The sequence below is a fragment of the Hemitrygon akajei genome, chromosome 15 (assembly GCF_048418815.1).
Source record: "Hemitrygon akajei chromosome 15, sHemAka1.3, whole genome shotgun sequence".
In the NCBI taxonomy this organism is placed as follows: Eukaryota; Metazoa; Chordata; class Chondrichthyes; order Myliobatiformes; family Dasyatidae; genus Hemitrygon; species Hemitrygon akajei.
The window spans coordinates 73462060-73488182 of record NC_133138.1 but is presented as its reverse complement, the minus strand read 5'-3'; the positions used below and the strand labels follow the sequence as shown (position 1 = coordinate 73488182).

General features: G+C 43.3%; 1 protein-coding gene across 2 annotated transcripts in view; it reads left to right on the top strand.

Moving 5' to 3' along the window:
• Window positions 1–26123, top strand: part of LOC140739451 (zinc finger matrin-type protein 4-like) — a 173825-nt gene that overhangs the window by 136315 nt on the left and 11387 nt on the right. Inside the window, exon 8 of one of the 2 annotated variants that reach the window (XM_073067758.1) lies at window positions 20483–20580. The exons of the other annotated variant lie outside the window; for it this stretch is intronic. Within the exon in view, the coding sequence (XP_072923859.1) occupies window positions 20483–20580 (98 nt within the window). The remainder of the gene's footprint in view (window positions 1–20482; window positions 20581–26123) is intronic. 2 annotated transcript variants of the gene reach the window in all.

The following is a 26123-nucleotide window of genomic DNA, read 5'->3' as shown; positions in this document are numbered from 1 at the left end:
GTGGAACACAGCAGGCCAGGCAGCATCTATAAGGAGAAGGACTGTCGACGTTTCCGGCTGAGACCCTTCGTCAGGACTAACTGAAAGGAAAGATATTAAGAGATTTGAAAGTAGTGGGGGGGAGGGGGAAATGTGAAATGATAGAAGACCGGAGGGGGGTGGGATGAAGCTAAGAGCTGGAGAGGTGATTGGCGAAAGTGATACAGAGCTGGAGAAGGGAAAGGATCATGGGACGGGAGGCTTCGGGAGAAAGAAAGGGGGAGGGGGGAGCACCAGAGGGAGATGGAGAACAGGCAGAATGATGGGCAGAGAGAGAGAAAAAAGCAAACAAATAAATATGTGCATATTTAGTTGTTTGTTTTTTTCTCTCTCTCTGCTTGTTCTCCATCTCCCTCTGGTGCTTCCCCCCCCCCCCCTTTCTTTCTCCCGAGGCCTCCTGTCCCATGATCCTTTCCCTTCTCCAGCTCTGTATCACTTTCGCCGATCACCTTTCCAGCTCTTAGCTTCATCCCACCCCCTCCGGTCTTCTCCTATCATTTCACATTTCCCCCTCCCCCTACTACTTTCAAATCTCTTAGTATCTTTCCTTTCAGTTAGTCCTGACGAAGGGTGTCGGCCCGAAACGTCGACAGTGCTTCTCCTTATAGATGCTGCCTGGCCTGCTATGTTCCACCAGCATTTTGTGTGTGCAGCTTGAATTTCCAGCATCTGCAGATTTCCTCGTGGTTGCCTCTTGAGCTACTTCTGTCTTTATGAGAAAGGCACCTCCACGATGCTATGGGTAGAAGTTCCAGAATTAAGACTAATGATAAAGTCCCAGTCAAAGATTCAAAGGTCATAGAATACAGATTCTTCGGCCCAACGTGCCCATGTTGGACATCAAGAACCCATCTATACTGACTCCATTTCCCAACACTTTGTCTGAAACTTTCTATGCCACCAGGTTTCAGATGGTGTTTCAATACTTCTAAAATGTTGTGGGAGAATGTGCCTTGGGAACTGAATTTCAAATTTCAACCATCCTTTGGGTGAAAAATTGCTCCCCAAATCCCCTCCAAAGCTCCTACCTTTTGCCTTAAATCAGTGCCCTCTGATCATAGGCCCTCTGCCTAGGGGAAAAGTATCTCAGTATCAACACTATCTATGCCTTTCATAATTTTGTACACTTGAATCAGATCACCCTTTAGTGTCAATTCCATTTCCCATTCCCATTCCGATATATCAATCCATGACCTCCTCTACTGTTGTAATGAGGTCACATTCAGGATGGAGGAGCAACACCTTATATTCCATCTGGGTTGCCTCCAACCTGATAGCATGAACATCGATTTCTTGAACTCCAGGTAATGCCCCCCCCCCCCCCACCATTCCCCATCCCCTTTTCCCTCTCTCATCTTATCTCCTTACCTGCCCATCGCCTCCCTCTGGTGCACCTCCCTCTTTTCTTTCTTCCATGGCCTTCTGTCCTCTCCTATTAGCCTTACCCGTTCTAAAGAACACACGCCCAGCTTTTCTATTCTCTCCTTGTAACTGAAATGTTTCAAGTGACAGCAATACCTTTACAGTGTGTGAGCGAGGGGACCTGTAGATTGTGGTGCTCCCGAGCTCTTCTGCTCTTGTCTTTCTTAGTGGTGGAGACTGCAGCTGAGCACTGCGCTGTACGATTAGTGCTATTGAGTAAGTGCAGCAGATTTTTTAGATGATACACACTGTAGCCACTTTGGAGTGAGTAAATGTGTAGGAGCTTCATATCAAGCAAGCTACTTGAACATTAAGCTTCTTGAGTACTGTTGGAGCTTCACTCATCTATGTAGGTGGAGAGAGTTCCATCACACTCCTGGCGTGCCTTGTGCATGGTATGAAGGCTTTGGAGGTCAGGAGGTGACGTTCTCATAGTACAAGGTCCAGCCATAGCAATTCTGCGTTACTCCAGTTACATTATTGATCAACAGCAGACCTCAGGATGTTGACTCGAATAACTTCTTATCAAAATCACCTGGGCACATGATCTTCTTTTCCTCTAACTGTTAGCTTTTATTCCATAGGCTTGACATAATCATACTGTATTTGATATCAGCAAGTCAAAGTCAAAGTCAATTTTATTATCAAAGTACAACCCTGAGATTCATTTTCCTGTGGGCATACTTAACAAATCTATAGAATAGTAACTATAACAGGATCAGTGAAAGATCAACCAGAGTGCAGAAGACAACAAAATGTGCAAATGCAAATATAAATAAATAGCAATAAATAATGAGAACATGAGATAATGAGACGAAGAGTCCTTAAAGTGATATCATTAGTTGTAGGAACATTGCAACGATGGGGCAAATGATTATATTATCCCCTTTTGTTCAAGAGCCTGATGGTTGAGGGGTAGTAACTGTTTTTGAACCTGGTGATGCGAGTCCTGAAGTACATTCTACAGGTTGGCAGCTGTGAGTTAAGAGCATGACCTGAGTGGTGGGGATCTCTGATGATGGATGCTGTTTTCTGGACACTAGAATACTACAGCACGGTACAGACCCTTTGGTCCTCAATGTTGTGCTGACCCATATATTCCTTTAAAAAAAGTACTAAACCCGCGCTACCCCATAACCCTCCATTTTTCCTTCATCCATGTGCCTGTCCAAGAGGCTCTTAAAGACCCCCAATGTTTTAGCCTCCACCACCACCCCTGGCAAGTCATTCTAGGCACCCACAACCCTCTGTGTAAAAAACCTACCCCTGATGTCTCCTCTAAACTTCCTTCCCTCAACTTTGTATATATGCCCTCTGGTGTTTGCTATTCATGCCCTGGGAAGCAGATACTGACTATCCACCCTATCTATGCCTCTCATAATCTTGTAGACCTCTATCAAGTCCCCTCTCATCCTTCTACGCTCCAAAGAGAAAAATCCCAGCTCTGCTAACCTTGCCTCATAAGACTTATTTTCCAATCCAGGCAACATCCTGGTAAATCTCCTCTGCACCCTCTCCATAGTTTCCACATCTTTCCTACAACGAGATGACCAGAACTAAACTCAATATTCTCAGTGTGGTCTCACCAGATATTTGTAGAGTTGTAACATGACCTCTCTACTCTTGAACTCAATCCCCCTGTTAATGAAGCCTAGCATCCCATAGGCCTTCTTAACTACCCTATCAACCTGTGCAGGGACCTTGAGGGATGTATGGATTTGAACCTCAAGGTCCCTCTCTTCTTCCACAGTCTTAAGTAACTGACCATTAACCCTGTACTCAGCCTTCTGGTTTGTCCTTCCAAAATGCATCACCTCACACTTATCCGGATTGAACTCCATCTGCAACTTTTCTGCCCAACTCTGCATCCTGTCTATATCCTCTCATAACCTTCGACAGCCTGCAGCTCCATCCACAACTCCTCCAATCTTCGTGTCATCAGCACACTTACTCACCCATCTTTCTGCCTCTTTATCCAGGTCATTTATAAAAATCACAAAGAGCAGGGGTCCCAGGACAGATCTTTGTGGCACTCCACTAGTCACTGACCTCCAGGCAGAATACTTTGCTTCCATTACTACCCTCTGATTTCTTCCTGTAAGCCAATTTTTTATCCAAACAGCCAAGGTTCTACTGATCCCATGCCTCATGACTTTCTGGATGAGTCTCTCATGGGGACCTAGTCATATGCCTTGCTAAAATCCATGTGGACCACATCTACTGCCCTACCCTCATCAATTTCTTTTGTTACCTCTTCAAAAAACGTAATTAGGCTCGTGAGGCACGACCTTTTCTTCACAAAGCCATGTTGACTATTCTTGAGTAGACTGTACTTCTCCAAATGCTCGTAGATCCTATTCTTAAGAATCCTTTCCAGCAGATTGCATACCACCGATGTAAGACTCATCAGTCTATAGTTCCCAGGGTTCTCCCTATTACCTTTTTTAAACAAGAGAACTACATTTGCCATTCTCCAATCCTCTGGCACCTCCCCTGCAGTCAAAGAGGATTCAAAGATCATAGCTACTGCTCCAGCGATCTCTTGTCTCACCTCCCACAGCAACCTGGGGTATATCATGTCTGTCCCTGGGAACTTATCAATCTTGATGTTTTTAAGAAGATCCAACACTTCTTCTTCCTTAATCTCCACATTGTCCAGCACACAGGTCTGTTCTATTTCGACCTCACCCTGATCAAGTTCCTTTTCACTTGTGAATACTGAAGCAAAGTATTCATTTAGAACTTCCTCAACCTCCTCCACCTCCAGGCACATGTTGCCTTCTTTATCCTTTAGCAGCCCCACCTTCATTCTTGTCATCCTTCTGTTCTTCATATACACGTAGAACACCTTGGGATTCTCCTTAATCCTACATGCCAAGTCCTTCTCATGCCCCCTTCGAGCTTTCCTAAGTCCCTTTTTTAGCTCCTTCCTGGCTACCCTATACTTCTCATGAGCCCCTCCTACTTCCTGCTTCTTATATCTAACATATGCTTCCTTTTTCCTCTTGATAAGTTGCCTCACATGTTTCGTCAGCCACGGTTCCCTTTTCCTACCATTTTTTCCTTGTCTCAGTGGGACAAACCTATCCTGAACCCAGCACAAGTGGTCCCTAAACTTCCTCCACATTACTTCTGTGCTTTCACCCTTGAACATCTGTTTCCAATTTACTCTCGCTAGTTCCTGCCTCATCCCTTCATAGTTAGTCCTTCCCCAGTTAAGCACTTTCCCATTTTGTCTGTTTTTATCCTTTTCCATAGCTATGGTGAAGCTAAGGGAGTTGTGGTCACTCTCACCAAAATGCTCCCCCACCAAGAGGTCGGCCACCTGACCAGGTTCATTACCCAGAACTAGATCCAGTATGGACTCTCCTCTCGTCGGCTGATCCACATACTGTGTCAGGAATCCTTCTTGAACACACCTGACTAATTCAGCCCCATCTATTCACCCTTGCATTCAGGAGGTGCCAGTCAATATGAGGGAAGTTGAAATCACCCATAACTACAACCCTGTATTTCCTGCACCATTCTAAAATCTGCCTGCCTATCTGCTCCTCAGTGGCCCGAGGGCTAATTGGGGGCCTAAAGACTACTCCCAGCACAGTGATTGATCTCTTCCTATTTCTGACTTCCACCCACACCGACTCAGTGGACACTCCCTCTGCAGCATCCTCCCTTTCCATAGCTGTGATACTATCCCTGACCAATAATGCTACTCCCCCCAATTTTCTACCTCCCATCCTATTCCTTTTAAAACACCTAAACCCCGGTACCTGCATCAGCCAATCCTGCCTTTCCTCCAGCCAAGTTTCAGTAACGGCCACAACATTGTAGTTCCTTGTACTGATCCATGCTCTACGTTCATCCCCTTTATTCCTAATGCTCCTAGCGTTGAAATAGACACAGTTCAATCCCTCTGCTGGCTACGTTTATGTTTTGTCCCCTGCCTGTCCTTCCTCACCAACTCAGAACACATAGCATCATGCCCTTGTCCTTCTACCCTAATCTCTGCACTCACATTCTGATCCCCACCCCCCTGCCAAATTAGCTTAAACCCTCCCCAACAGCTCTAGCAAACCTGCCCGCCAGAATATTGGTCCCTTTCCAGTTCAGATGCAGCCCGTCCTTTTTGTACAGGTCAGACCTTCCCCAGAAGAGATCCCAATGATCCAGAAATCTGAACCCCTGCCCCCTGCACCAACTCTTCAGCCACGCATTCATCTGCCATAACTTCCTGTTCCTACCCTCTCTGTCTCGTGGCACAGGCAGCAATCCCAAGATAGCCACCCTTGAGGTCCTGTTTTTTAACTTCTTTCCTAACTCCCTATATTCCTTTTTCAGGACCTCATCTCTACTCCTATCTATGTCATTGGTCCCCACGTGGACAATGACATCTGGCTGCTCACCCTCTCTCCTAAGAATACCGAGAACTCAATCCAAGATATCGTGGACCTTGGCACCAGGGAAGCAACAGGCCATCTGGGATTCTAAATCTCTCCCACAGAACCTCTTATCTGTCCCCCTAACTATCGAATCCCCTATCACTACTGCTCTCCTCTTTTCCCTCCTTCCCTTCTGAGCTGAGAGTCCAGTCTCGGTGCCAGAGACATGACCACTACAACTTGTCCCTGGTAGGTCGTCCCACCAACAGTATCCAAAATGATATACTTATTATTGGTGGGAACGGCCACAGGGGTGCTCTGCTCTTTCTGTCTAATCCATTTCCCTCTCCTGACAGTCACCCAGCTACCTGTCTCCTGACTTTTAGGGGTGACTGTCTCCCTGAAACTCTGATCTATTACTGCCTCTGCCTCCTGAATGATCCAAAGCTCACCCAGCTCCAGCTCCAGTTCCCTAACTTGGTTTGACAGGAGTTGCAGCTGGATGCACCTTTTGCAGGTGTAGTCATCAGGGCCAATTGTGCTGTCCCTGACTTCCCACATCCTACAATCAGAGCACTGGACTGCCCTATCTATTGCCTCCATTACCAACTCCTAAGTTAATTAAATTAATTAAAGAAACTTACCCGGCCTTACCTCTCTGGGAGCAAGTTTGTCCTCCGCCTCTTCTCGCCAAAGCCTCTTGAGCCAAAGCCTCAAAGCTCCACTCCTTCACTGGCCCACTCACTCACACACTGGCCGCTCTGCTTGAGCTACCCCTCTTTTTATTTGTTTGAGCTTTTCAACTTTTGATTAACCAATCAAACTGCTTGGTCACCTAACCTCGATTGCCCAATCAGCTGCTTTCTGCTGAGTCTGAGCTATTCAAATCCGATGACAGCATTTCATGTAGACATGCTCAATGGCTGGGAGGGCTTCGCCCAAGATGTACTGCGCCTTTTGTAGGATTTTCCATTTAAAGGCATTCATGTTTCCATATCAGATTTTGAGGCAGCCAGTCAATATACTCTCTACGATACATATGGGGAAAAACAACAGAATTAAATAAAGTTTCTGTGAAAACTTTGCTTCTCCTGCTGCAAATTCTGCCTGACCCTCTTGCAGGCTGCCCAGCACAATCCTCACCAACTTGATTTGATGCGAATGATGCATTTTGCTGTAGGTTTCATTGAACATAGAACATAGAAATTTCCAGCACATTACAGGCCCTTCGGCCCTCAATGTTGTGCTGACCATGTAACCTACTCTAGAGACTGCCTAGAATTTCCGTAGCACATAACCCTCTATTTTCCTCAGCTCCATGCACCTAAGAGGCTCTTAAAAGACCCTATTGTATCTGCTTCCACCACCGCCACTGGCAGTGCATTCCACGCCCCACCACTCTCTGTGTGAAAACTTACCCCTGACATCCCCTCTGTACCTGTTTCCAAGCACCTTAAAATGATGCCCCCTCGTGCTAGCCATTTCAGCCCTGGAAAAAAGCCTCTGGCTATCCGCATGATCAATGCCCCTCATCATCTATCAGGTCACCTCTCATCCTCCGTCACTCCAAGGAGAAAAGGCCAAGTGCACTCAACCTATTCTCATAAGGTACGCCCTCCAATCCAGGCAACATCCTTGTAAACCTCCTCTGAACTCTCTCTATAGTACCCTTCCTATAGTGAGGTGACCAGAACTGAACGCAGTACTCCAAAAGGGGTCGGACCAAGGTCTTAGACAGCTGTAACATTACCAATGTATATATGACAGATAAAGCTAATTTTTAGCTTTAAGAATTTCCAGCACTTTGTATTTATTTCAGAATTCTAATGTCTGTGGTATGTTACTTTGGTAAATCTTGTCCTCTTATCTGAATGGACAGTCCTTCATTACTCAATTCTATTCACAGGCGTATTTCGTTGACCACTACGAAGTTAGAGAATACTGAGGAAATGGTTACGTGCTATACCCACAGTAGATGTAGGTTTAGAATAGCATTTAAGTTTACAAGGACAAAATGAAATTGTACATTTTGTGGTGTTACTTTGAAATGTCAGCTGTGTGTCAGGACTGAGGCAGGTGTGGCCAGAATGGTTATCGGAAATATATCACAATATAAGTATACATATTAAAACAGGTAGCTTTGCAGATTGTGACTTCTTTGGAGAACAGAAAAAGACCGTCGTAATGTAGGGTCCTTATGAGGATGTTTGGGTTTCTCGGGCAGTTTCACTGAGATGACTATCAGTAGAAAATCTTGTTACTTTTGCTCTTCCATTTTGACATCGTTGATAACGAATCAGGGTTTACAGTGTGCTTCACACTTGATAAGACATCACTTTCAAAAAACACAGAGATCTGCACCTTTGTGAGAACTCAATACTTCACCAGTTTAACATCTGACGCATTTCCATTCATCTCTGAACAACAAGCAACTCTCTGTGCAAATTGGATAATAGATATCATGACCGCTGAATAGAATAAAGGTCTGCTGAATGAATTTGGATATGTTGAAAGGTCTAGTTTATCCACTAGATGTATATCTGGACAGTTTATAAACCAAGAGGAATTTTTATAATCCCGGAACCACATCAGGTAAATCTGATTTGCTGTATCTGACCCCTGTATGATTTAAAATCTGAACAGTGATGGGACAAAACAGAACAGAACGTATGCTTTTAAACTGCGATCATTGGATAGTAAATGTTTGTGAAGGAGATCATCGGAAGATTAATGACATTATCAGAATTCTGTTACAGAAAGGGTAAGATGAAGAAACACGCACATACTATTTATTATAAATTACTATGATTGCACATTGCACAGTTAGACAGAGACATAACTTAAAGATTTTTACTCCTCATGTATATGAAGGATGTAAGTAATTAAGTCAATTCGTTCAATTCATTCATTTATTCAATTCATAGTCTAACAACAATGACATTAACTGGTACTTTTGTCCTAGTTAATACTCTAAAACCTATTTGAGGCTCAAGATACTCACTGTAATTTTCATCTCCTAAATGTAGCCTATTCTCCTTAGAGGTGATTCTTCAGCATAAAATGCTCTCTCTCCCTCCCTCCCCCACCCCCTCGCTCTCCCTCCCTCTCTTGCACACTCTCCCTATCTCTTTCTCTCCCTCCCTTACCCCCTCCATTCTCACTCTCTTTCCATCTCCCCTCTCTCTCTTTCCTCTTTCTCTCCCACCCTCCCCCCACTTCTCACTCTCTCTCCCCCTCTCCCCTTCCCTTTCTCTCTTTCCTTCTCCCCCTCCTCCTTGCTCTCTCCCTCTCTTCTCCCCCTCTCTCTTTCTCTCTCCCTTTCCCTCTCTCTCTCCTTCTTTCTCTCCCTGTATCTCTCTCGTTCTCCCTTCCTCTATGTGTTCCATTTCCTTTAGACTTCCGTGCAATAGCCATCTGCTGTGTGTTGTGTGTACGTCACGAACCAAGATATTAGTTAGAAAGAAAGAGAAAAATTGTACAATGCCACAAAGAAATGAGAATGGGTTGGAATTACGACATGGCAGTGTTTGTATCGAGACCATCTGAAAGAAAGAGATTGAAAAGATTCATAAGGGAATAGCATTATTGTCTCCACTTCTTTTTACACTGAAAGATCTCCAATTCTTCATTGTGAACATGTAAAATGTTCTCAGAAATTGGCTTTTAATGATTTGATTACCATAAGCATAGTACATCTGTTCGAACATTGTGAATGGCAGATGTGCATGCTGAAAAGGGCCTTGGGTCATGTTCACACAAGCTGCTGAACAGCAGTAAACAATTCTGGAACACTTTCCTGGAGAATCAGTAGCAAACGATCGTTCGTTGAGCAGACTGCTACCCCTATCCCACCAAATGGTGTGATATCTGTCAGCACATCATTAAACACAATGAAGTGCGTTCTGGAAAGTAACCGGATGATCAAAATTAGCAGAAAATAGTCAAAGGAGCAGCAACATAAAACATACAACCTACAGTTGTTTTTTTTTTTGACCACCTGTAGCTTCCTGCACTTTGCAAAAACATAGAAGGAGGCAATTGAGCCCATCATGGGGGTGGGGGTGGGGAATCTCATTGAAACGTATCAAATGTTGAAAGGCCTCGACAAAGTGGATGTGGAGAGGATGGTTCCTATGGTGGGGGAATTAAGACCAGAGGACACAGCCTCAGAATAGAGGGACTTCTTTTTAGAACAGAGATAAGGGGGAGTTTCTTTAGCCAGAGAGTGGTGAATCTGTGGTGGAATTTGCTGCCACAGGCAGCTGTGGAGGCCAAGCATTTCTGTATATTTAAGGCAGAGGTTGATAGCTTCTTGATTAATCAGGATATGAAGAGATACAGAGAGAAGGCAGGAGATTGGGACTGAGAAGGAAATTAATCAGCCATGATGAAATGGTGGAGCAGACTCAATGGGCCAAATGGCCCAATTCTGCTCTTATATATTATAGTTTTATGGCCTTGTGTCTGTTTTAACTTTGGAAAGAGCAACTCATTTAGGTGGCAGCTTAATTTAATTCCTTCCCTAAGCCTTGCCTCTTCCAAGAATCTCTTTCTTTCGACGTTCCATAAAAACTCCAACCACACTTTTGAGCACCTGTCCTGATATTCCTTCATGAGGCCTGATACAGCTTGACATGGGTTCTTGACGACCTCTTATTGACTCTGTCATGTAATAACATCGGCTGCCTTGTCACCCTGCTTAATCCTCTAGTCGGTATATGCATTCAATAATCTCTCTGGCAACTTGTTGCCTCCAAGGTGAAAAACGCAACAGAACAAAGGTGAAAAAAAATTAAAACACAGCTGAAAGTGGTGGAGCTTTAAAATCCAAGCTATGCAATATGAGGAAGATATATACAGGGAGGGTGTCAATGCTAAAATGCTGATTGAGGTGCTAAAGTTCCTCTCACTAACAGCCATTGACAGCCGCATGCTGGTGCTGTGACAAACACATGCCAGTTCAGTGCCGTGGCTTGTCTGGGCCTGTAGTCAACGCTCAGCCCGCTGCAATTTTCTTTCACAACCCTCACTCTCCAGCTGGGCTGCCCACAGAATTGACATTTCAGTAGTATTGGTGATACCTCATCAAGAAGATGTTCTCATCACATCACACCTCGTCCCATTTCAGCTTTACTTCCTCCTCCTGCAGTTACATCACTCTTAAGTAGAACATCACTCCCCCCCAACATAAATTTAAGACATATCTAACAAAAGCAATTGCTTAAGTGCTTTTTCAGTCATCTAGTGTTCCCGCTTTTTCCTATCCAACCTAGAACCTGGCAAATCACCCTTCGAGAATATCATATATTTTTGCAAGACCGCTTCCTACCTCTGAACAAGACCGACCTCAGACTGGTGATAATTTGGATTACCCCACATGTTGTTAAATCTCTGGTCAACGCTGCTATTTTCTCTCTGATTTATTGAGGCACACAACAACATAATCTATGTAATACCTATGCTGTACGATTCCTTTGTTCATGAAACGTGCTTGGTTGTCACCTATCTTTCATCCATAATTAATTAACAATGACTAAACAGGCATTACCCCAACTATGTGGCCTTAGCTAAGGAAGGAAAAATGTGTCATTTAGTGTTCCCAGTCCCTGTTTCAATATAGTGAGTTTTGCCAAGTTTTATGATTATTCACTGGGTACAGACAATATGCTTATTACAGGATCAGACGCTGTCAACACTCATCATCTAAAGCTTCTATTAAACATAACCATTTGCCAGAAGCATCAAGGAATACCTACAAAGCCAGTGAACCATCTAATTCAGCTTCTTCAGTCAAGAAAGGAAGAAATTTGGAATGGATAAGAATCTCTCAATAGAGAATTGGTCCTTCAAAGAATTGGCTGGTTGCTTCTCTCAATTTTTTCATTTGTGACATTACCGGGAGTGTTGTATATAAAGCATTGTTGGGGATCCATACGACCCATCGCAGAATCTATTTGACCCACTGCCATCAGGAAGAAGGTACAGGAGCATCAGAACTGGGAATGCCAGACTGGGTAACAGCTTCTTCCCCTAGGCTCTGAGGCTAACCAATACCTGCCACTGCCAAGGTCTGTCACGACGACAGAGAGCTGTTCACTCTTTAGTGTGCTATTTACTGTAGACCTGAACTGCACACTTCACACCTCACATGCATTTTTAATTTTATTTTATTAACTCATTTGTGGTGATACTTTGTTTTGTGTGCTGTGTGTGACACTGTGAATGCACCATGGTCTGGAGGAATGTTGTTTCGTTTGGTTGTACGAAACAAGTACGAAATAAGTACGGTCAGATGACAATAATCTGAACTTCAACTCAGTAAGTGCGGAGGAAATGCCAATCCATGCTAACTGGAGTCTGCCAGTGAGAAAATAAGGATCTAGTTGCATATGGAGGTACTGAGACCCAGGTCTTGGTGGTAAGATTCAAGGGGAATGTAAAGATTGAATGCTGAGCTGTGATCAATGAAGAATGCTCTGATGTGTGCATCTACATTGACCAGGTGCTCCAGAGCTCGGTGAGGAGTCAATCAAATGGCCTCTGCTGTTGACTTGTTGTGACCATAAGCAATTTGGAGCAGATCCAGATCCCTTTTCAGGCAAGAGTTGATATGCTTTGTGACACACCTCGCAAAGCACTTCAGCATTGTGGATGTAAGTGCTACTGGACAATAGTCAATTAAGCAGGTTATCATATGTATTCTTCTTGGGCACCAGTAAGATTGACGCCTGCTTGAATTAGGTGTATACCTCAGACTAATGAAGCAAGAGTTTGAAGATGTCCATAAACACTCCAGCCAGTTAATTAGTTCAGCGCTTGGCTAGGTCCGCCACCCATGCCGGATTCACCCTCCTGAAGGATGCTCTCTTGTTGGCCTTAGCGACTGAGATCATAGGCTCATCGGGAACTGTGGGAGTTCTTAAAGATGCCTTTTGTGCATTGAGCTCATCTGGCAGCGAAACCTCAGTGCCGTTTAAGTTGCTTGGTTTTGCTTTGTGGGAAGTGATGGCACTCCAACCCTGCCACCGTTGCCGTGCATCCCCCTGAGGTTTACATCTCGTCCAGGGTTGCCACTTTGCAAGTGAGATGGCTTTCCAGTGGCCCTGCCTGAACTTTTTTGTTCTTTCCTTGATCGCCAGTCCTACCTCTTTGCCGTCCTTACTTCGGTGCCTTGCTCTTTAGTCTCTCTCTCTATGCAGCAGGAGGACAGCCAAACTCTGTTCAAGAATCAGAAGGCTATACATGTAGTCCAACTCCAGGAAGGATATAGGTCAGATTCCCTAAAATACAGTGGAGGGATGGAACAGTAGTTATTTTTGATGGTAGTGTAGCAGTGACTGAGTGTGTTCGATCCTCTACTGCTACAGATGATGTGTTGGAGGTAGTTGGGCAGAGATTTCTTCAGGCTAGCCTGATTGAACACCCTGCCAAGGATGTGAAAGGTGTCAGGCTAGGCCATTTCTTGTTTATTAATCCTAGCACTCAATCCATCGAGTGCAAGCATAACATTGACCTTTGGTGGCATGTAACTTGCAAAATCAGAATCATGGCAGAGAACTATCTCGGTAAGCAGAACGGTCAGCAGTGAACCATCAGATTTTCCAGGTCAGGAGAAGAAGAGTGAGACAATACCACTATGTCCAAGCATCACAATGAGTTTATCATAAAGAAGACACCTGAATTGATACATAAACATCTTAGGACACAAAGAACTTGTGTAGCCAGCAGAAGAGGCTCAGTGACTCAGTGTTCTAAGAATCAGAAGGCTGTGACATGTAGTCCAAGTTCAAGACAGACATAGAGTCTAGCTTGACAATGAGTTAGTCCTAATGGAGTACTGTCCTTGAGAGGGGTCATCTACCAGCTGGACCCAGGCTCATGACACTTCTCAAGTGGACCCAAAAGTTCCCCTGGCATTATTTTGAAGAATGTTGGGGGAGTTCTTCCCAGAATCCAGAACGATATCCATTACTTAACAAATGACACTACAGCAAATTATCTTGGTGTTTTGGAAATCCTGTTGCAAATTGACTACCGTGTTTCCTACAGTCCATTTCATGAATATTTCATGGAGCCGTCCTGAGATTGTGAACAAAAGTTAATGGGGTAATCAGGCATTTTGGCTGCTGTCTGTGTGAGTGACAGGATAAAGGACATCACTGAGAAGATGATTAATTGCCAGAGGTCAGACGCCAGTACATCATACCTTTGAGTGTAAGTGTAGTTCTGCATGGTACTGGGTTGGAGGGATGGACCTTCTTTATAACCAGCCCTTAGTTTTGCCTGGTACAATTGTATAAAGTCACCGGCCTTTGTTAGAGAGGTAAGCTTAACTAAGTATTCCTGTTTAGTTTTAATAAATTTCATTGTATATTTATGCTTCTACTGGAAATGAAATGGTTAATGTATGAAGAGTATTTGATGGTTCTGGGCTTGTACTCGCTGGAGTTTAGCAAAATGAGAGAGGATCTCAATGAAGCCTACTAAATATTGAAAGGACTGGATAGAATGGATGTAGAGAAGATGCTTCCAACAGTGGGAGAGTCTCAGACCAAAGGGCACTGCCTCAGATTCAAGGATATCCCTTTAGAGCAGAGATGAGGAGGAATTTCTTTAGCCAGAGGGTGGTGAATCTATGGAATTCATTGTCACAGACAACTGTGGAGGCCAAGTCACTGGAAAGGTTTAAAATGGAGGTTGATAGATTCTTGAATACTAGGGGTGTGAAAGGTTATGGGGAGAAGGCAGAGAATGGGGTTGAGAGGGAAAATAAATCAATCATGATGGAATGGTGGAGCAGGCTCGATTGACTGAATGGCTTAACTCTGTTCCTATGTCATGGCTTATTTATTTATTCACTTAGCCTCAAATAAATATGTTTTAAAATTAGATAGTATATTTTATTTCAAAATATTTTTTAAAATATTTAAATCTCTCTCTTCTATTTTTAAACATCTGTATATCTATTACATTGAAAACCAGCTGAAAAGAGCCTTTGACAGTACAATTTGGTGGAGTGAGACTGAAGGTCCATGTATTCCTTCCCACAAATCATCAGGAAAGAGATACAAGAACCTTAAGACCCAAACCACCAGGTTCAGGAATAGTTATTTCCTTTCAATCATCAGGGTCCTGAACCAATATGGATAACTTGACTCGCCTCAGCTCTGAACTGATTCCACAACCTATGGGCTCACTGTCAAGGACTCTATAACTCATGTTCTCAGTATTATTGAGTGATTCATTTATTTATTTGTTTGCACCGCTTGTCTTCTTTTGCATGTTGGTCATTTTACAGTCTTTGTGTGTAGTTTTTTCTTGAGTCAACTTTCCCTCTGTCCTACTGTGATTGTCTGCAAGAAAATGAATCTCAAAGGTATGTGGTGACATATACGTAATTTGATAATAAATTTACTTTGAAATTAAATAATTGAAGGACTACACAGAAGAGGAAGTTCAGATATAGTATTGGGTCATTCCCAGAAAGGGAAGATGAAAAGTATCCAAAATTAAAATTCTCCTATAGATAATTCTAAGGCCTCTTTTTGCCAACACATTTCTCTTACATGGTACAATAATATAACAGCGACCCTGACTAAATAAAGAATCTGCAAATATGCATGACAGATCTAAAGAATGGAATGAAACAAGGAAAATGAGAATACGTGAAAGGGACTGAGTAGTATTTTATTAAGATAGAAGTAGAACAATATTATTTGATGTAGGTTGGGCCTTGCTAGTGACAAAGAGAAGAACCCTAAGTGGAGGGAAAAGTAAGGTAGATGTCAGTTGAATCTTCTTGTCTTCAGAGAAGAGGGGGCGACCAAGAAAACAGTAAAAACTGTAGAGAAGATGCTTAGAAAGTTCAAGATAACTGCAACTGTAGGTACTAGAATATTGTACAAAAAAAAAACACAGAACACTAGAAGAACTGAGTGGACCAAACAGCACTAATTGACAGTTCTAATTGAGATCCGAAACAGATCTGTGAGGGAAGAAGAATGATTACTTAAATATCACAGTAAGGTGGAGGAGGGGGGCTGGCTGGGATAGGGATTGTTTCATGATATGTGGAACCATATGGTGAGGGGATGAGAAAGGAAAACAAAGGGGTTTGAACGCTGGCCAATCAGTGAACAGCAGTGCGAGAAGAAAAGGCGACTTCACACAGGTCTGCGACTGAAGATTAAAAAAGCAGTTTTCAGAGTTTGAACTGTGACCAATCAGTGAACAGGATTCATTAATGAGTGAATAAAATAAGGAAGGGGCAAGCAGATCAGCCATTGTCGGAGGGGCTATTGTGTGAGTGGGCCAGTGTTAGAGTGGGGAGACTTTGGCTTTAGCTCATCAGGCTTGGGCGAGGCAAGTATCTAGTAAATTTCTTCTTCTTTATTCTTCATTCCTCATCTGTTAGGGCATAGATCAACTTCCAGACTTCTGATTGATCTTTGGAGCTCTGATCTTTGGTACTGAACTCGGGCTGGTCGAAAACAGGACCTCAAGCTCCTCCAATCCCTGTCCCTACACCCTAATCTGTCCTCTAACTTCCCCACATCACTGTCCTTAACCCTAACCTGACATCTAACTCCCCTCTCTATCCCCAAAGCCATCCTTACAAACTTAAAAACAACTACATCTGAGCCACGATCTCAACAAAGACAGCAGCTCGCCACCATAATGAAAAAGAAAGGCGCATTGTGTTAGTACAAGGTAGAACAACAACAGCATGCAGGATAAAGAGTTTGTTACAGAGAAAGTCCAGTGCACGTAGACAAGATACAAGGTCATAAGAATGTAGATTGTGAGATCAAGAGTCCATCTTATCGTACGGGGGGGAGCTGTTCATTAGTCTTATAACAATGCGATAGAAGCTGTTCTTGAAATTTGTGGTACTTGATTTCAGGCTTTTGTTTCCTCTGCTTGACAGGAGGAGGAGAGAAGAAAGAATGTCCAGAGAAGTGCAGAGTCCCATGGAGGGAAGACTGATGTGCTGAGCAGTGATTACACTCTGCACTTCCTTGTGGTCGTGGGCAGAGCAGTCGCAATTTTGAGCTGTGATGCATGGAGATAGGGTGCCGTCTATTGTGCATCAATAAAAATTAGTGAGGGTTAACGGGGACGTGCTAAATTTCTTCAGCTTCCTGAAGAGGTAGAGGCATTGAAGAGTGAGTTTTCTTGGCCATGGTGTGAACATAATTGGACCAGGACATGCTATTGGTGATGTTCAGCCTAGGAATTTAAGTTCTCAACCCTCTAGAGCTCAGCCACATTGATGTAAACAGGACATGTGCATAACCACCCGCCAACCCCCACCTCCCACTTTCTGAAGTTAATATTCACCTCTTTTGCTTGTTGACATTCAGGGAAAAGTTGTTATGACACAATGGATATCCTTGTGTTCCGACTTACTGTTATTTGAGGTATGGCCCATTACAATGGTATCTGCTAACTTGTAGATAGAGCAAAATCCTGGCTATACAGATGTGAGCGCACAGGGAATTGAGTTGGAGGCTGAGGACGCAGTCTCGTGGGGTGCTGCATTCAGAACAATCATGGTAGATGTATCACTGCCAAGCCTTACTGATTGTGGTCTGTTAGTCAAGAAGTCAAGGATACAGTTACAAAGGGAGATGTTCAGTACTCACTCTAGGACTTTGGAGATGGATCTGCTTGGAATTATGATATTTAAGGCCAAGCTACAGTCAATAAGCAAAGGTTGAATGTAGGAGATTTTATTGTCCAAATGCTACAGAGATCAGTGTAGTGGAGCAGAGTCTGGACCACTATTCAATATTCTGTGATTTTACACTTACGTCTTTCCTTAAAGTAGAAACATGTCTGGATATGAGACATCCTAACTTACAGACTTACACGTAGAAATTCTGGAGACTGGTCACAATCTTCCACCTTAGAAAGGAATCTCAGTCTAATTGTATCTTTAACATATTCAGTATGTGAAAAAATACCCGAATTGCGTAGTTCTAAACTAAACTACAGGCTCAATGTCTTGTCCAAGAATTTTCTATGTGTTTGTATTAGCAGTTTGTGCTTAATGATTACACAGTCCTCCAGTTAATCATTGATCAGCCGCAATAATGGGATGAAGGCCTCAGCTGAGTTACTGCCTGCTGAGAACTTTTGGGGAGCCTTGGAATCTTGATGTACGTGTTTTGGTCAATGAAACTATGGGTTTTTACTTTCTTCTCCTGTGAAGGTTGCTCTCAGTTGAATGAGAGCTGGGGGTGGGGGACTTCTTTCAAAAGGGAGAATGCTTGAATTAGCCAGATTAAATAAATCATTGAGATCCAAACCACAATACAATCATTAATGAGTAATGAGCTATATTGTAGCTCTGCTGATCTCCTGATAGCATAGCAGATGTTTTAGAGGCATTGCAATCATGTAATAATATTTCATTTAATAATTATTTGGCTAATGATTAGTGGAACAAGCAATTATTATTTCTAGAGCTGAAGTATGTTATATCAACTATCTGGAGCTCTAATTCTTGTTCACAAATGCTGTTTTTCCATACTCAGATTTCTCTCCTGTTAAAACCTCAGACCCCTCCTGAGACAGGACCTTGGCAGTAAGTTACCTGAAGCTGAGGCAGCACAACAAAGCAGAAGATGATCGCAAGTGGTATCAGTATGAAGGTGAGACTCTGTCTCATAGAGGATTGCATCATGGACACTACTAGCAATGTTAAAATGGGCAAGTGTGTTTGTGGTAAGCACATTGATGAGGCTAAGGACAAATTTACCTGCCTCTCATTTATTATTATTTTGGCACGTTCGTCTTCAGGACTCAAGCAGCTTTGGAGATATCTGTGATACCAGACCAGTCTGGATCATTGAAAATCCCCCCAGCTAGCATGTAAACTATCCTCCTGCTCCTCTCTATGTTCAATATGGACTTGATACATCATTTCAGATGTAATGATTGGTGGTAATCAAAAGGAGATTGCCTTTCCTCTGTTTTACGTGGTGCCATATTATTTCATAGAGACGTCAGACAATGTTGTTGAGTACTGTAGCCACTTCCTCCTGAGAGTATATCAGATTGTTGTCACTTCCAGTACAGAGTGAATCACTGACACAGAATATTCTCAGAGGTGGTGATGGAGGAGGCTGCAACATTGACTGAAAGGTATGATACTGTGTATATGACTATGTCATGATTGACTTCTCTCTGAGGTATCTGTCCCAATTTTGGCTGAATTCTCCACATAACAGGATTGTGCAATGTCAGCCCAGATCAGGTGTAGCTCTGTGTTTGACAAATGTGGTAGGGAGAGTAATACAGGTGAGAATCGATGCACAAGTGAAGGTGAGAGTGAATGTACAAGTGGTGAGAATGGATGCACAAGGGAAGGTGAGAGTGAATACACAAGTGAAAGTGAGAGTGAATGTACTAGAGAAGGTGAGAGTGAATGTACAAGTGAAAGTGAGAGTGAATGCACAAGTGGTGAGAATGGATGCACAAGCGAAGGTGAGAGTGAATGCACAAGTGAAGGTGAGAGTGAATGTACAAGTGAAGGTGAGAGTGAATGTACAAGGGAAGGTGAGAGTGAATGCACAAGTGAAGGTGAGAGTGAATGTACAAGGGAAGGTGAGAGTGAATGTACAAGGGAAGGTGAGAGTGAATGCACAAGTGAAAGTGAGAGTGAATGCACAGGAAGATCATGAATCAAGGAAGGAAATTTGAACTTTAAAGGCCATAGTGCTAAAAAGACAAACCATTTTTAAAAAACATGGCAGCAAAAAAAATCACCAAGAAATTTGAACATGATAAATTGATAAATTGGAAGAATTCATTCACAGTTGTCAACCTAGCGGTCGAGTTTATTGTCATGTGCACACATATGGTGAGGTTCAGGTACAATGAAAAACTTGCTTGCAGCAGCAACAAAAGCATTTAATGACAGACAGCAGACAAAATAGAAATTATATAAGACAGTGGAGAGAGAGAAAAGGAAAACATAACCATACGAATCTGTGGTAATAAAAGGAGTTGTCCTATTGCTGTTCTGTTGTTGAAGTACAATTAGAATTATACAAGTTGGATCAAAGACCTGATGGCTAAGTTCAAAGTTCAAAGTAAACGTATTATCAACGTACATATTTGTCACCGTGTACAAGCCTGAGATTCATTTTCTTGTGTACATACTCAATAAATACAATAACCGTAATAGAATCAATGAAAGCTGACACCAACAGGGAGAAAACCAGTGTGCAAAAGACAACATACAGCAAATGCAAAAAGAAAGTAAAAAATAATAACCAATAAATAAATAAATATTGAGAACATAAGATGAAGGATCCTTGAAAGTGAGCCCATAAGTTGTGGGAACAGTTCACTGATGGGGCAAGTGAGGTTGAATGAAGTTATCCCTTCTGGTTCAAGAGCCTGACGATGGATGTTACTTCCTTGTAACAATGTTCCATGTAGATATGCTCAATGGTAGGGAGGGCTTTACCCGTGATGGACTGGGATGTATCCATTACTTTTTTGTAGGATCTTCTGGTCAAGAGCATGGGTGTTTCTATACGAGGCTATGATGCAAGGATTCAAAGATTCAAAGTACATTTATTCTCAAAATATGTATACAAAATATAACTCTGAGATTCAACCCTTTGCAGGCAGCCTCAAAACGAAAAAACACCATGGAATACATTCAAAGAAAACATCAAACGCCCAGCGCGTGAAAAGAAAGAAGGAATAGTGCAAACAGCAGAAAGTGAGCGAGCAATGCATAGAATATCAATATCAGATCAGGAGTCCAGGAGTATTCAGTTTATTTCAGTTCTGCACCATGCCACCAGCCCACTGTAGGCTGCAGAGCCGGTCTTTGCCAAAGTGCCCCTGTCCTCACCAATCACCCTGATCAAACCACTCAAAAGCAGCAGAACCGAGTAACCAGAATCCAGAACATGAAGCTCAGAGTCCCCTAAAAAGAGTCCATAGCTACAAGCTGATCAACCCTTGCAACATGGAACCCAAGAGTGCTGTGCTTTCCTCTGACAGCACCTAGTGGGAGGGAGGGGAAGACCAGTCAAGCACTGGCAGATGGTGCTGATGCAGCCAGCCAATATACTCTCCAACAAACATCTATAGAGCTTTCTCAAGGTTTTAGACGGCATGCCCAATCTCTGCAAAGTTCTAAGGAAGCAGAAGCACTGCCATGCTTTCTTCATAATTGCACTAATGTGCTGGGCCCAGGCCAGCTCCTCTGAAATGATAACACCGAGGAATTTAAGGTTGCTGACCCTCTCCACCTCTGATCCCCTGATAAGGACTGGATCATGGACCTCTGGTTTCCTCTTGCTGAAGTCAATAATCAGCTCCTTGGTCTTGTTGACATTGAGTAAGAGGTTGTTGTTATGGCACCACTCAGCCAGATTTTCAATCTCCCTCCTATATGCTGATCCGTCACCACCTTTGATTTGGCCAACAACAGAGGTGTCGTCAGCAAACTTAAATATGGCATCAGAGCTGTGCTTAGCCACACAGTCATAAGTGTAAAGCAGGTAGAACAGAGGGCTAAGCACACAGCCCAGTGGTGCACCTGTGCTGATGGAGATTGTGGAGGAGATGTTTTTGCCAGTCTGAACGGACTGGGTCTACAAGTGAGGAAACCTAGGATACAATTGCACAAGGAGGGATTGAGGACAAGGTCTTGAAGCTCATTCATTAGTTTTGAGGGGATGATCGTATTGAATGCCGAGAAGTAGTCAATGAAGAGCATTTTGATGTGCAGATATTCCAGGGTTGAAGGAAGAGCCAATGAAGTGGCTCTGCTGTGGACCTGTTGGGCCGGCAGACCAATTGGAATAGATCCAGGTCACTTCTCAAGCAGGAATTGATATGTTTCATCATCAATCTCTCAAAACACTGCATCACTCTGGATGTAAATGGTACTGGACAATAGTCACTGAGGCAGGTTACCACGTTCTCCTTAGGGACCAGTATAATTGGAGCCTGTTTGAAGCAGGGGGCTACCTCAGATTGCCAAAGTGATGGGTTAAAGATATCAGCAAATACTTCAGCTAGCTGATCCGCACAGGTCTCTTGGCCAGGTACCCTGTCTAGGCTCGGATACTTTCCATGGATTTACCCTCCTGAATTCAGCCTCAGAGACTAATATCACAGGATCATCAGGGGCTGTGGAAGTTTGTGATGGTTCCTCCATGTTTTGATTGTCAAAGCGAGCATGTAAGGCCTTGAGCTCGTCTGGAAGCGCGCCCCTTCTGTCACCTCTGTTGCTTGATTTCACTTTGTAAGAGGCGATAGCACCTAAGCACTGCCACAGCTGTCGAGCATCCTTCATTCATTCAAGATCAGTCCAGAGCTGCCAATTTGCCCGTGAGATGGCTTTCCAGAGACTGTGCTTCAACTTCTTCTAACTTCCTTGGTCACCAGACTTGAATGCCTCTGATCTGGCCCTCAGCAGATTGCAGATCTCATGGTTAATCCGCGGCTTCTGGCTGGGGAGGGTTCCGAATGATTTTGTGGGGACACACTGGTCTACAACTGCTTTAATAAAGTCTGTGACAACCATGGTGTATTCATTCAGATCCACAGATGAATCCTTGAACACGGCCAAGTCCATTGACTGGAAGCAGTCTGTGGCCTCTCTTCTGCCTCTTGTGACCACATCTTTGTTGTCCTAATCTCTGGATCCTTGCTCTTTAGCATCTGCCTGTATGAAGGACAGCCAGGTGAGCAGATTTTTCGAAATTCATGGAAGAGTAGGCATTCCTTACCTTAGTATAGCAGTGGTCTAGTGTGTTGAGACCTCTGGTGCTACAGGTTATATGCTGATGGTAATTGGGCAGAGATTTCTTCAAACAAGCCTGATGAAGTCTCTGACTATGATATGGAAAGTATCAAGGTGGATTATTTCTTGTTTGGTGGCAGCATCGTGCATTCTCTCCAGTGCCTGATTGCAGTTGGTCAATGATAGCATGTAATCTGCCGTCCAGGTCACGGAGGAGAACTCTTTTGGTAAATAGAACCATCAGCATTTGACCGTTAGGTGTTCAAGGTTGGGGCAACATGAGTTTGACAAAACTGCCACATTGGAGCACCACAGAGAGTTTGTCATGAAACATCGTCGTGGCTATCCCTCGAGGTCGAGGATGATGGTCTTTGTTCCATTGATCTGGCCCACAGAGCGAAGACGTGTACTTGATGTTGCACTCCAAGAAGCACACAATACTTTACAAATCAACCAACTGATTCCAATGGCATGGAAACCACGATGATTGGAGCTGATGGATTTGTTGCAGCCTTCATCCGCCTTCACAGCCGTTGAGTTCGAAGTAACTTCCTCTGTCTGTTCCACCATTGAGGTCTTGGTTGGATTGTTCTTTGTCAGGGACCTCACCCTTGATCTTACCGCCATGGGTGACCCTACCAGGAGCATAGCTCCAGATGGCATCGCTCTCGGGATCTCAGGACCGCATAAGCTTCTCCACCACGACAAGGTTACGATCCATGAAGCATACACCTCCACCTTTTGCCTTTTCTGAATCAATAGTTCAGTCCATTCTGTGTATTGTGAAGCCTTCGGGTCTGCTCGCCGAATCTGGTGTACTCTGAATAAACCACGTATCAGTAAAACACAGAACACAACAATTTCTCATTTCCCATCTATACAGCAATTTTGCCCTCAGGTCCTCAATTTTGATCTCCAGCGACAGCACATTTGCTAACAAGAGGCTGTATAGAGGGGAGCTCATCCTTCTGCATTTCAGTCTGGCTTGGCGACCACCCCCCACCTCATTTCCGGCCATTGCAATGAAACTTCATCCACGTAAAGGACCTATACCTGGCTTGCTTGAGAGTTATGTCGACTGAGTCCTTCAGAAGATCATGAAATCTGTAGATCATTAAGTCAATTCAAAAGTACATTGCTTAAAAGGAAATTACATGTGAGAGTATTTCAAGAGGTATATTTAGAAAAGTTATATGTAACCCATAGTGGTTCAGCAGTGCCACCGTGGAAGCATATAGAAAATGGGGTATATAGAAAAGTAACAGTTCTTGAGCCTAGTAGTGTGGGTCTTAGGCTTCTGTACCTCTGTACTATGTATGGCTTGTCAGAACCAAGAAGGTAGAGGATATGATCCAGATGCTGGGGACGCTTGGTGATGGGTGTTCTCTTCCTGAGACAGTGCCTCCTGTAGACAATGTCTATTATAAGGAGGGCTTTGTTGTGTTCCTGAACATTGGAATTGCTGTGCTAGGCCATCATGCAACCAGTCAGTGTGGACAATGGAAATAGGGAGCTGGAGGGATTTACTCTGCTGAACGAAATAATAACTTTTTTTTACATAGCACCTTTAAAGAGGCAAAAAAATTTTATCACCTCTATCAACAAATTATGATTACACACACACACACACACACACACACCATATGATCAGAAAGTGCAGTTTTAAGAAGGGTCTTAACAAAGAAAGAGGAATAGAGAAACTAAGGGAAGAAGGTCATTGGACATTAGCAACTGAACACTTGTACTTCACAGATGACAAACCACTTACATTTAAGATTGATCAAGAGACTACAAATGAAGCTACATCACTACCTCAGAGTTGTGGGTTGCCAGACATTAGAGGGGAAGAAAATGAGAGCAGAACAGGGAGAGAGAGAAAGATGGGGGAGGGAGAGGGAATCAAGACAATAGAAGAATTTGAAAACAATGATAAGTATTTCAAAGTCTGAACGGGTTTTAACCAAGATATATCATAGGTTACAAACACAGGGATATGGAGTGAAAACAACTTGGTGCAGGTTAGGACATAGGAAGCAGAGTTCTGGATAGCCTTGTTTGCAGAGAGTTAAACGAGTGAGGCTGACCTTGTGTGGACTGAAATGGCCAAGTCTGGTGTTAATAAGAGTGTGGAGACAGATTTTGGTAGCAGGTGATCTGAGCAGCCATACTTGCAAAGAAAAGCAAGATAGATAGTTGGGATCACAAATAAAATACTGGAGGAACTCAGTAAGCCAGGCAGCATCTATGGGAAAGAGCAAGCAGTCTACATTTTGGGCCAAGACCCCTCATCAGGGCTGACAGCTGGAATACTAGAGGAAATGGTGCAGGCGCAGGTGTAGGAAGAGAAGCTATTCCAGATGTTTGCCTGGGTATGGCTGGATGGATAAGGATGGAAGAGGAATTGTACAGCCCCTGGGCCATACAGAGTAGAAGTCAAGTAGAAAGGAGAATATGTGGAGACACAAGAGACTGCAGATGCTGGAAGCTGGAGCAACAAAAAAATTACTTGAAGAATTCAACGGGAGATGGAACTGTTTCAAGCCAAAACCCTGCATCAAGAGTGTGTGGAGGAGGTGACGTGAACAGAAGGGATTTTATTTTCAAAAGGAAAAAAAAATCAAGGTACATATAAAACCAGTCTATCCATACATTCTTCAAATGTCCATCTTATTTCCTGCTTCGAACTTGGTATTACTTCCCAGCTCCTTTGCAACATAGTTCACCTGCATCTGTAACCCGGATCTTTCTTAGTGGTCTTTCTAGATGCACTCCAGCCTGTACCCACATCTTCCACCCTGTGTGACCTCTACTGAACATGACTTCACTCTCACCAGTTCCTGCTGTCCAACCATTCCTGAGGCATTGCCTGCTAGTTAAGCAAAACCTCAAAGTTAAAATTCATATTGTTGATTTTTAAATTCCTCCATGGCTTCAAGAATACACGAATATAGAAAGGAGTTGGCCATTTGGCCACTCAAACATGTTCTAGCATTCAATAAAATCATGTCTGATATGATCTTGGCCTTAATGCCACTTCCATTGACTTAACCTTTTAAACTTTTCATGGTTTAAAATTCTGCTTACCTCTATTTATGATATATTCAATGCACCCAAAGGTAGCCGACACCAAAGATCCATATCAATTATCTCCCTTTCTTCCAAACTCCAATCTGTTTAATTACTCCTCATAAGACATCCATTCATCCCAAGCAACCTTTCTACTCTTGGTACCCTTATAATGCCCCAGGTTATCTCTGCTACTCACATTCTGGATCTTAGTGAATTACCATTAGCACAAGTCTTCAGCTGCCAGTGCCCAAATTATGGAATATCTTGTCTAAATCCTTCTGTCTCTCCAGCCCTCTTTCTACAAGACCCTACATCCTACCTCTCATTTCCCCTCAGAGGTACTTTGGGTTGACCATTGTTTAGCAATGTTCCTGTGAAGCATTTTGTGCCACTTTTCTATTTGAGTGACACCACAGAACAGTTAATTTTTGACC